Source organism: Cucumis sativus, chromosome 6 (genome assembly GCF_000004075.3).
Source record: "Cucumis sativus cultivar 9930 chromosome 6, Cucumber_9930_V3, whole genome shotgun sequence".
In the NCBI taxonomy this organism is placed as follows: Eukaryota; Viridiplantae; Streptophyta; class Magnoliopsida; order Cucurbitales; family Cucurbitaceae; genus Cucumis; species Cucumis sativus.
The window spans coordinates 11553930-11566392 of NC_026660.2; the positions used below are offsets into that span (position 1 = coordinate 11553930).

A 12463-nucleotide genomic window follows, 5' to 3' on the forward strand; every position below is an offset into this window, starting at 1 on the left:
ATTTAGAGTGTAGAGTTTTTTTGTGTGAGTTCATATGTCAGGTATTGAGTTATATGTTACGTCATGTTTAGAGTGTAGAGTTGTTCTGTGTGAGTTAATATGTCGGGTATTGAGTTATATGTTACGTCATGTTTAGAGTGTAGAGTTGTTATGTGTGAGCTCATATGTCGGGTATTGAGTTGATGCAATATTTTGAATTTTGAATATATATTTTTTAGAGTAATTTTTGAATGGATTATATTGGTATTGAGTTGATGCAATATTTTGAACTTTGAATATATTTTTTTAGAGTAATTCTTGAATGGATTATAAAGTATTGATATATTTGGCTATATTTTGTAAATGATTTGAATTTTGTTTTCTTTATATTAAAATGTCATTTTTATAACTGTTTTTTTATTCAATAATTCTAACACTGTTCTCTTTTGTCTTTTTGGTTTTTTTTCTTTCTTTTTGGGAATGAACAACTAATCCACTGCATTTTTTTGGAGTAACAGTGATAAATAAAATGTAAAAAAAAAAAAAGTGAAAATGTCTGATTCTTACTTTTTCTTCCTGAATTTCATATCTTTTTATTATTATTATTATTCCTGTTGTTTTGTATTTTTCTCTATCATGATTTTGTTAATTGAATCCCCTGTTATCACCACATCTCTTCAACAATTCCATGTTCAGTTACTTCAGATTTGGAAGATCATCAAAGAACTTATCTCAATTTTCACTAATTCTGGCTAGAAAATGTTTTAAAAAACAAACCCTCATTTCATAGTTTTCTTTTTGTTATTTGTTATTTTTGTTTCATCATTTAACTACACACTTTTACAAATTTTAACACTAATTTGAAATGTGAAATCAACCAAAATAAAAATATAATAAGGTGTATTTTGAAAATAACTTATTCAATTAGCTAGCCTACTTAAATCTACTTCAAGTTAGAAAGCCTATCGTTCTTGGATCGCTTACGCACACATTAAAATATATACAAATATGTATATGTATATATGTATAATCATGACCCACAAAATGTCAATTTCATGCATATAAAGTAAATGCCGTTCTTTAAAATGGTTAAGTTGGTTAGTCGTGTAAGGTAAACACAAACAATATATATTCTTTGATTGTGTTGATAAGAAGCATTCGATTTTTTTGGATGTTTGTAACAACCAGACCTATAAGATTGATCCGATCATATTTCAACAACTTCTCAGTATCAAATCACTATAAAAGATGACTATTAAAGACTATAGACTAATAATTTTGTATTTAAAAGCACTTTTGCAAGTCAAGCTTTTTCTTTTTATAGTATGTTATTGGTTGTGTTAGTTATTGGAGTTTGAACAACAAAGTTGGTGATTTGAGTTAGTTGGCTCAAGATGATTGTGGAGTTGACCGCTAAATGTGATCGTTAGAGGTGGCCTTTGTCATTCTTGGTTGTCTAAGTGAATGTTGGTATTGATTGTTAGAGGTGGTTGTCGTTGAAATTGATTATCAAAGGTGATTTTCGTTGAAGTTTATCTAAAGGTAGTTGTTGGAGTCCGAAGTTGATTATCAAAAGTAATTTTCGACAAAGTTTGTAGTTGTGGGTGGTTGTTGGAGGCAGATGTTGGTTTGCATGAAAATGATTTTGGAGTTGGTGCCAAGAGAGCTTGTTGTCGAAGCCTAGAATTGGTCAAGCGAAGGTGGAGATCGATGCTGATTTTCATTAAGTTTGTTATTGGAGGTGGTTACTAGAGCCCAAATTTGGTCGTCGAAGTTGGTCATGCAAAGATGATTGTCAAAGGTAGTCGTTAGAGTTTGTCGTTGGAGGTAGTCGTCGGAGTTTGTAATCGAAGGTGGTTGCCAAGCTCGACACCGATCGTTGGAGTTGGATGTGTGAAAGTAGTGGTCAAAGTTGATTATCAGAATGTGACAATTATAATCTGGTCGAGATTTTATAATAAACAAGTTAAATTTTAACTAAATACTAGTAATCAATCTTGCATAACAATCTAGTAGAAACTTGTAGAAGTAAGAGGTTTAGTCTATCATAGAAGTTTATTAAAGTTCATCCTCGTAATGAAAAATATAAATTTTGTGTACTTAAAATAAAAGATAAACTTTTAAAAGTAAAAAGAAAGAGAAAAAGGAAGAATTGAAGTGGTGCATTGGCAGTGCCGCCGGTCTCTACTATCTTTGCATAGTTCGTTCCTCCGAAGTTTCATGTTCAATCTCTGAAACTGTTGCTCTCTTCATCTGTTATTCTCCAATCCACATTGACGTTCTTAATCAAGCACCATGGTATTTCCTTCTGTCCGCATCTTATTTGCCAATTCTCGTTACCGTTTCGTTCGCCATGTTTCTTCTTCTTCTTCTTCATTTTCGGCTACTGAAGCTTTGGACCCTCCTCCTGTTGTTCAAGCTCGAAGAGTCGTCGTTACTGGTAATACTTTCGTGATTCAATTTATAATACACCAAGCACGCTTATAAAATTTTTTAAAGCAAATTTGTAGCTTCCACTGTAGTCGAGCTTGATTAACACCCCCATTTCTTTAGAAAATGAAAACGTACTCCTTGTATCTTGATATCTAATAGTTTTTTCTTGCTGTCATTTATTATCTAATCTGCAGCGTAATCAAATTTCCCCTTATATTTATCGTAGGTTGTAGTCTTTGTTCACGTATATGCACATAGTTACTATGTCTTACATTTTTTTTACATTCCATATTAGGTTTAGGAATGGTGACTCCACTTGGTTGTGGTGTGAAATCTACTTGGAAGCGTCTTATTGATGGGGAATGTGGGATTAGAAAATTATCCCAAGAAGATCTCCAAATGAATGCTTTTGATTCAGAAACCCAGTTGCTCACTTATGATCAATTGACATCGAAAGTAGCTGCAGTTGTCCCTTGTGGTACAGAGCCTGGTGAATTTAACGAAGAATTGTGGCTTAATTCTAAGGTTATAAAGGATATTCCTTACTGATATCCGGCTTTTCTTTGAACATATTTCCGTTGATTGTTACATATTTTATGGCTTGAATTTTGTTAGATTATATACTTCACCATGGGCATAGGATTGATGGAAGTGGTCTAGTCTGCAGGAAGGTTTCTTAGAACATAACTCTTTCTATTTTTCATTAATCCCAGAGATCTGCTGATTCAGTATGGTACTTGAATTAGTGAGAAAATTAACTATGTAGTTCTGAGAGAGAGTTTTGGTGAACATCTCTGATAGTGATTGGTGCATATGGAGAGAGATCAGTTGCATATGGAGAGAGATCAGCAGCATAGTGTGCCATAGGTTGATTTGTGTACATAAATAATGTAGTGACCAAACATTTTTGCTTCTAAGATATACCATCCCAACTGGTGTAACTGATTGATGATGGTGTATAAAAAATGGAATTCCTTGCGGATGAAGTAAATTTACTGATTAATAAACAAAGCACCCCCTTGTTCTTTATAGCATATGTCCTTTTTAATTTCCAATTGGAGATATTTATTGTAACACACTATTAGGCGTTTGGAGTCTTACTCTTTTATTTCATCAATCAATGAAATTGTTTCTTCTTTAAATCCACTGTTAATAAAAGTGGTCTTGTTGAGTTGATATAGTTTTGGGCTTTCGATGGAAGTTCCATTTTCTTATTGTGCTTTGTAGGATTTTAACGACCTTTGAGATATGAGTAGCAGAACACTTTCTTCTTCTTCTTCTTCTTCTTCTTCTTCATCTTTGTACTTGCTAAATTCTTGTAACGTTCTTAGCTGTACTCTTAATTTTCTAAGTATTTAGGACATCAATGCTGGAAAATCGATTTTAATTAATCGTGTTACAGATTATTAAAATTTCCAGGAGCATCGTTCAATTTCAAGGTTTATAGGCTATGCATTATGTGCTGCTGATGAAGCCTTAAAAGACGCAAATTGGGTGCCATCTTTGCAGGAACAGAAGGAAAAAACAGTATGATTTTTTCTATTTTGACAGAACATTTTTCTTTTAATTATTTAGGAACACATCAATGTTTAACTTGAAAATGCCAGGGAGTCTCTGTTGGTGGTGGAATTGGAAGCATCAGTGATGTGTTAGATGCAGCACAACTAATCTGTGATAAGGTTAGTTTATGAGCTTCTTGTACCTCATATCTGACAAAGACAACATGTCTCTTGTCCCTCTCATTATGGGGTTTGGATATGAAATTGAAATTTATAGCTGGGTTTCAGAAAGAATTAACTTAAATATTTTTCTTTTTTGTTGCAGAAACTACGCCGCCTTAGTCCATTTTTCATTCCGCGGATATTAATCAACATGGCCTCTGGTCATGTGAGCATGAAATATGGATTTCAGGTGCATAAATAGATTCTAGCATTATCAAGAATTCTCTATGCTATATATGAACTTGATCAGGTTCATGACAGTTATGGTGTACTTAAATTCACGATGCTTCTGTGTCTAACAATTTTGGAGAGAATTTTATGGCTATTCACTATTATTTAATGAGCACGAATCTGTTTCAAATTTTGGTGCACTGAGATTAGGGGTGAACTGATGCAGTAATTGCAAAGCTTAGGAATTTTTATGAATAATACTTTTGATGATGATTTATTAATGAGAGGAGAAGCCTTTTTATAGGCTGGAAGTTTACAAGAGTTGTTAGAAGTTAGTTAGTAGAACTAACTTGGAGTTGAATTAGTTTATTTATAACTAACTCAAGATACAAGATTAGTAACTCAAGATACACAAGTTTTAACTAAAGAATAACTAATCCTAAAATACAAGAATGGTAATTCAAGATACTCAAGAATTAGCTAAAGAACTTAAAGAAACATCAAGAAAGGAGGATGTTCTACATCATGAACTTGTAAGCTCAGTTGGGTTTGTTAATTGTTATTTTTTGGACCTTAATTTGTTTTGGGCCTTGAGTTGTTCTGTTAGAAATTACTTTCCTCAGTGTGTTAACATTCTCTATAAAATGAGAGTTAGTTTCCGGTATTTGGAAAATTTTCTGAATAGCAATAAAGACTTCTGTTGAGAATTATTGGGGTTCTATCACTTACTTGCTAGTAGGCTCTGTCAGATGGTTCAATTTAGTTTAGAATACAAGATGCTTATAATGCAAACGGGAAACTTAGGTTGATCTTGCTTATAACCCAAGATGCTTTTGGGTCATGATGACTGGTTCGGATCTTCATTCAGTTCCTTGGCAATTATGCAGTAGCATGATAGCAATATACTACTGAAATAAAATGCTATAAGGCCTTGTAAAGCGGGATAAAAGATCAAGAACGGCGCAATGTAAAGAAAATATGGAAATAAATAAAGGAGCATTAATCTCATACAAGTGCAACAACCTAACATCGGCTGCATGGCTTCTATGGTTGAAGAGACATTTTGATCCCTTATAATTGTTCTTAGGTTTTCTTGCCCTCTTGCGAAGCAAAACTTGATTTTACTACTTCTCCTTTCAAATTGAAGCTGTAGTATTCAAAATTTCAGTCTGAAGTGGGCGCTTTTCATCAAAGTGTTTATTTTCTTTGTATTAAGATCTTCACTAGTGTCTCAGCTCTTTGTTGCTTTGGTTCTTTCGTTGTTTCTACTTTGTGATCGTTTGTTGGTCGTTTTTCCATATGTTTTGTCTGGGTTCATCTTTGTTTAATTTGTTTGGTATTCTGTCTTTTTCCTTCTTTGCTCTTAGTATATTACTCTTGTACTTTGAGCATTAGTCTCTTTTATTATTATTAATAAAGAGGCTTGATCCATTTAAAAAAAAAAGTATTATTATTAGGTGCTCATTTATTTCTCTGTTTGTCTGCTCAATTTTAATATATCAAGCCTTTTAATTAATATAGTTTACGGAACTTCTTAAGAATATCTTTTATTATAGCTGTAGTTTGTGAATAGGGTCCAAACCATGCTGCAGTAACAGCTTGTGCAACTGGAGCGCACTCTATCGGTGATGCTGTTCGGATGATTCAGTTTGGAGATTCTGACGTTATGGTGGCTGGAGGCACAGAGTCCAGCATTGACGCTTTATCAATAGCCGGATTTTGCAGGTGATAAAAATATGAAATATTATTCTGCCTTTCAACTAAAGTCTAAACTATGTATTACTTTTTTTTTCTAAAGTAAACTATGTTTTACTTAATGTGACTGTATGTTTGAGTTCTAATCATATGTTATTAAGTCTGTTATTTTCAGGTCAAGGGCTTTGTCTACAAAGTACAATTCAAATCCATCAGAAGCTTCTCGTCCTTTTGACAGTGGTCGAGATGGGTTTGTGTGCGTACACGTTTATTTTCATTTTACATTTTATTATCTTCTCTTATTCTCATTTAATTTATTTTTATTTTACATTTTATTAACTTCTCTTATTCTCACTTATGCCGCCCCCCACTGTGATCCACATTCTCAGCATAGGGGAAGGTTGTGGTGTAATGGTGCTGGAGGTCAGTTGGATACTGCTTAATGACGCATTGTTCTGTTTTTCAGTTCTTTATTCAGTTGGTTGATTGAGTTAGCTTTGCTATTAGGTTCAGTTCTCTTTTTCTTATACAGGAACTTGATCATGCGTTGAAGCGTGGAGCTAGAATATATGCCGAAGTTCGAGGCTATGGGACTTCAGGTTTTATACCTTTTAAAAAAAATTTAAATGCACTGATTTTGAGGACTATTTTTAGCTCTTTCTAGGGGCATTATCTTCAAGTTTTGTATAGATTAAAAAATAATGATGATTTTTAGGTGATGCTCATCACATTACTCAACCACACGCCAGTGGAAGAGGTGCAGCCCTAGCCATGACACGTGCCTTAAAACAGGTTAAAGAATTAACAGTGGCTTTTAACTAATTTGTTAAATATTAGTCTAGGAACTATTTTTCTCCTATCTTATTTATTTACTTTTGATAAGCAACAACCGGCTACTGGGGCAGGCCAAGTATCCTCACCATTAACTAGGAGATTCCATAAAAGCTCCATAATTTGTGTTGTTAGTGATGTATAATTAAATTGCCTTCAACCACTAGCTTAAGTTTTTGGGTGAATTTGTGGTTTAATATGGTATCAGAGCAGTGATAGAACACTAGGCAATGTGTTCTTATGTATTCATAAAACACCCAAACATTTACAATGGAACAGCAATAAACAGTCTAAACACAGTGCAAACCTATCTTAACACAGAAAATTACGAAGTACAATCCACAAAACCAGAAGAGTAATTCAACAGAACAGAAAGTAAATCTGCTGAAACCACAAAGTTAACTGATCACATCTGCTTTCCCTGTTCCCCAGGAAACTAGCACCCACCGTTCCAGAACCAAATAACCACCCCTCTCTTCCTTTCTCCTATCCTTTTAACGCACTCCTCATGTAACTAACTGTGGTCTCCACCAAGGTGGTTTCCACTTCCTCCACTTTCGTCCTTCTGCGCACGTGCCACTTCACTTTTTTTCCTTTTGCTATATTGCATTATAGTCGGTGGTCTATCAAGCAGGTGGTTTAGGGAGGTTTTGTGTTCAAGTCTCTGCGTTGTTATTTCCTCTCCAATTAAAATTGATTTCCACTTGTTGGGCTTTTCAAATATTTCAAGCCCACAAGTGAAGGGTGTTAATGATATATAATAGCCTTCAACCACTAGGTTAAGCTTTTGGGTGAATTGATGGTTTAATATGCATAAATAACAAAAAAAAAAGATAACAGCAAAATTATTTCTAAGAGGGCCCCATTTTGACAAGAACACATTGACCCTCCCTCAAAAGTTTCCAGAGTCGGCAGAATTGGCTTCTCTTTTGACACCTGACTACCAAGGCTTTTGGATAGTATGAGGAAAGTACCACTGAAGGTTGAAATTTTTCAGCAGTTTAAGAAAGTATGATCCACAGTTTCACCGTCTTCCCTGCATAGGAAACACAAGCTAACATGGAGTTTTTTTTATGTATGAGTGGATTTCTGAATTCCGTCACTATGTTGACTTCTCCGTAGCATAGAGATCACACTTAAAAATTAATTGTTTTAGGCTCTTTGCTTTTCCAGATTACATTGGAAATTATAGTAGCCAGGTTGTTGTTCTCAACTCCTTATAAGTAGGTAGTTGAAGAAATGTCTCCTGTTAAAGTTGCCCAATGTAGTTTCCAGATCCTATCTTCATTACTTCTTATAAAAATATGTTTTATTCAACTCTCCTGGAGATCCATTCTTTTGTTCTGTATCTAAACAGTGCTGTCCTATATTCAAATTTCCAGCATTGTCTTTCTTGACATTGCATTTCTTTGGCTTCAGTGCTAGAGTCTAGGATACCTCAATTGGAGAGCACAATCTGGTACCCGACAAACCTTTAGGAATTAGTATTATCACCATTTCCTATATTAAAATTGCAGCATATCTTATAGAGTACGCTCTGGCATGATATAAATATAATCTTCAAATGGCATCTTATAGAATCTCTTAACTGAATATGTTAGTGAGTGCAATCTTAAAATCTCTTTACTTAATACAAACGGTCAATCATAAGCTTATGCATGCGGATTTGATGTCAAAATTTACACTGAAAACACTCTGGTAAGGATTAACTTGAAGATCACTTTGGTGTGACATGAATTTATAACATTACGTGCTGTTTCTTTTTTACTTTGTTGAATTGCAGTCTGGATTTCATCCCTGCCAAGTGGATTACCTAAATGCACATGCTACATCTACACCCTTGGGTAAAATTTTCAACCTTTGACAAATTTCTTAGGTGTGATTTTCGAACTATAGAAATGTGCTAATGTTGTGTAAATGTACATACATGTAATTGATCTTTCCGGGTCTTGTATTTAGGTGATGCAGTGGAAGCAACCGCTATAAAATCTGTTTTCACTGACCATGCTCTATCGGGTGCTTTGACTTTTTCCTCCACTAAGGTAATTTATGATTAATGTTTTTCATTTTGAAAGACAATAGATGTCATATCTTGGGTTATTTTACATTTTGTTGCTAGTCTAATTGCACTATGATATTTTCTGGATGTCCGCATGTTTCCAATTGCTGGAGTAGGCGCGTACTAAAAGTGTTGAAATAATTAAAAACCACAGAGTTTGGAGCTTTTCTTAAGAGACTGATCATTGATATGCATGAATGAAAATCAAATTTCAGGGTGCAATTGGTCATCTTCTTGGAGCTGCTGGTGCTGTTGAGGCAATTTTTTCTGTTTTAGCCATACAAACTGTAAGCAAGATTGGCTCTTTCAATTTTACAATCCCCAGGATATCGTTTATATAAAATACTTAACACTTCTCGACTTGTCATTATCAGAGTTCAAACCCTGGACCTCCGGCTTAGTTACTATTTTAAATTAAGGGAATGTTAAAAAATAGCAAATTTGACAATATTTACAACATTTACAAAACATACAGCAAAAGATTTTGATTCTATCAGTAATAGACATTGACATAGATAACTGAGTACTCATATGCTTCTATCAGTGGTGGCATCGTTAGATGGTGATAGAAGTCTATCAGTGGTTATTATTGTTAGAATCCAAAATTTTGCAATAACTTGTAAATATTTTAATTTATTTTGCTATTTTGAAGAATGTTCATTTAATTTTGGTTAAACATATGGACCAAGTTATAGAAGTTTAGTTATAGAAGTTCTTTACCTCCACTTTCTGGACTAGCAGGACAATTTTACAAACAAGGAAGTTTACATTGTCTTAAATTTATTGCTTATTGTAGTCTCTCGAGCAGTTGCTTTTCCTGACATCTACAGTTGCAAGAGCTCATGGATTAGCATCACTTTTTACCATGAACTAAACAAATGGTTGTATCCCTTCGAGACATTGGAATCATGACTAATAGCTGTTGTGTTGTTTCATTGCAGGGAGTGGCACCACCCTCTCTTAATCTCAGGGAACCAGATCCCATATTTGATGAGAATTTCATGCCTTTAACCTCGTCGAGACAGATACCGATTCGAGTAGCTTTATCGAATTCTTTTGGCTTTGGAGGAACAAATGCATCCCTACTTTTCGCTTCTGTTGCATAGAACAGATTGATTGCTGTATAGCTTCTACCCCAACGGTTCTTGTTTGTGCAAGAAAATTTATTGTGGAGACTCTTATCTTACACAAAATTTGAGTCAATTTATTATTTTTGCGGCAAAGAGATGATGATAGGCTACATATGAGAAAAGGACATTGTGTATTATTATTAATTTAAGTAAAGAATACCCTTTTTTTTCCCTTTCCGTTCATAACCGGAGATATTGATTTTTTCTGGGAAATGTGGGATGAAGGTATTAGAGTAGAGGACAATATTAACTATTCTAGAAAGTATTTGAAGTATTTACAATATGCTAAATATATAAATTAGATTTTTCTAGAATTATGGTGATGGATGTAAATAACAATCTCAAAAAAATAAAATTAGAAATATCCTAGAATTTATTTAGGTTAAGAAATTCAACCTTGATAAGCTATGAAATATGTAGCATGTTGGAATTCTAGAGAGCTCTTCTTTATTTGGACTTCAAGAATTTCATGCTTAAATCAAGCAAGCAAAACAAATAAAGAGAGGAAGAAAGAAAGCAAAAGAGAGAGAGAGGGACTTTGCATGGGTGTTTTGAGAGTAAAAATGTGTTCTCTCCAAAATGTCAAGTGTTTATAAATTTTCGTTTCTTCCTTTCAAGTGAGTGTTTCTTTTGTACCAATTTCTTCAACAGGTGGTATAAGAGCCCAAGTTGCTTAGATTGCAATGTTGGAGCTCTTGAAAATCGAGTACAATTTGGGACTGTGAAGCTTGTTGTCTATGACACAACTAATTTGAAGTGCATTATTCATCATTGATGGGAGTCGTTCAAGTTGTTAGAGGAATCTAGAAGCTTAACACTCATAATTATAAAACATGGTCCACATGCATAAAGTCATATCTCTAAGGTCAAGACTTGTGGCATGTCGTAGGAGGCATTGAAGTTAAACCACCTGAGAATGTTATTGCTTTCAAGAAATGTAATATAAAGGCAGATAAAATCATGTTTGCAATTAGAACTACAGTTGATGAAGAAATGTTGGAGTACATTAGTATGGAGACACAGTTGATGAAGAAATGTTGGAGTACATTAGTACTATGGAGACGCCAAATGAAGCATATGACACATGCACCTCACTTTTCTAAAAAAAGAATGGTGCAAGATTGCCTTTTTTAGAGAACAAGCTCCCATCAATTGCTCAAAGGGAGATGACTATCAACCAATACTTTACCAAGGTAAAAACTCTATGTTGTGAAATCTCTTATTTAGATTCTACTTTAGCTATTTCAGAATCAAGAATGAGAAAGAATTATTATCCAGGACCTTAAAATTGAATATAAAAGCTTTATTGTTGCAATTCATGTTTGGGCAGTCCAACCTTCTTTGATTGACTTAGAAAATATGCTTGTCAACCAAGAAGCATTGGCTAAGCAAATGTCGAAGGTCACAATAAAGAGGAACAATGAAAAAACGCTCTTTATTGGACAAAGAAAATGTCATTCAAAATTTCAAAAGAAAGCAGGATTAAAAGGAGATGAAGAGACTCCAAAACCCTCTCAAGTTGAGGGAGCTAGTAAACATAATCGGCAACATGACACATAAAGAGAAGAATGAATGTCACAACTGTGGAAAGATAGGTCATTGTGTCAATCGAACAAAAAAGATGGTAGAAAGCAATGTAGTTATCTCCCAGGTTGAGAGCGCCAATGAAGAAGTATGTGATACAAATGCATCATATGCAACAACGATCCCAACCCCCAATCGACATTCAACACGATGAAGAATGAAGTAACTGAGTGAATAGCTAAAGAAATAGAAAGAACAAATAACACATAAGACTTTGTTAACCCAGTTCGACAAATTCAGCCTAAGTCTTGAGAGCTCTCCGTGAGGTAAGAAATATTATTAAGATTCAAGTTAGTAATCAACCGTATTTAAGTTATAACCGAAACTTGATCAAAAATAGGCTTTCCCTAAATTTGTGTTTGAATCTACTTGATGATAAAGTGCGGCTCTTGTTGAATTCAATGACTAGTTCAATTATTTCAGTTTTCTTTCATATTTCTTGTTAATAGGTGCTAATAACAATACCCATTCCATATTTCCTCTAAGTATCCATTAAGCTTGTTCATTTTTTTCCATTAGTTTTCTATTCAAACAATCATGAATAGGTAAGTGTTTGATTAGAATATAATGTCATTGCAGTTGTTGTATATTTGCACATGCTAAACTAAATCACGTTGAGATGAAGATAAAACAAGATATGACAAACGATGTAGTAAGTAAAGAAAGTAGAAACACAAGATATTTGTTAACCCAGTTCGATGACACAACATTTACGTCTGAGAGGTTGTTGACCCGAGATTAGAAATTTTATTTATTTAAGATGTGAATCATAATTACATTCTTATGATTATAAGTACAGAGAATAAATTCTTATGATTATAAGTATACGGAACAAATTCTTATGATTTTAAGTACAGAGA

The 12463-nt window shown here is 33.9% G+C and overlaps 1 protein-coding gene across 2 annotated transcripts; it reads left to right on the top strand.

Annotated features, from left to right (window-relative positions):
• The first annotated feature begins 2101 nt into the window (after positions 1-2101).
• Positions 2102-10196, top strand: LOC101220594 (3-oxoacyl-[acyl-carrier-protein] synthase, mitochondrial). 2 transcript variants are annotated; one of them, XM_004143142.3, is made up of 14 exons: positions 2106-2419; positions 2708-2937; positions 3832-3939; positions 4020-4091; positions 4237-4323; positions 5878-6029; positions 6175-6255; positions 6389-6422; positions 6532-6598; positions 6715-6791; positions 8614-8674; positions 8790-8872; positions 9105-9176; positions 9831-10196. In XM_004143142.3, the coding sequence occupies exons 1-14, from the start codon at positions 2275-2277 to the stop codon at positions 9993-9995; spliced, it is 1434 nt and encodes a 477-aa protein (XP_004143190.1). In that variant the 5' UTR covers positions 2106-2274; the 3' UTR covers positions 9996-10196. The 2 variants fall into 2 exon arrangements, with proteins under 2 accessions (XP_031744133.1, XP_004143190.1); XM_031888273.1 differs by lacking the exon at positions 9831-10196 and having other exon boundaries at positions 2102-2419; positions 9006-9147.
• The last annotated feature ends 2267 nt before the right edge of the window (positions 10197-12463 follow it).

Coding starts and splice junctions, on each gene's coding strand:
- LOC101220594 (XM_004143142.3), top strand. CDS start 2,275: ATGGTATTTCCTTCTGTCCGCATCTTATTTGCCAATTCTCGTTACCGT. Junction 6,792..8,613: donor TGACACGTGCCTTAAAACAG/GTTAAAGAATTA, acceptor GTTGAATTGCAG/TCTGGATTTCATCCCTGCCA. Junction 8,873..9,104: donor TGACTTTTTCCTCCACTAAG/GTAATTTATGAT, acceptor ATCAAATTTCAG/GGTGCAATTGGTCATCTTCT.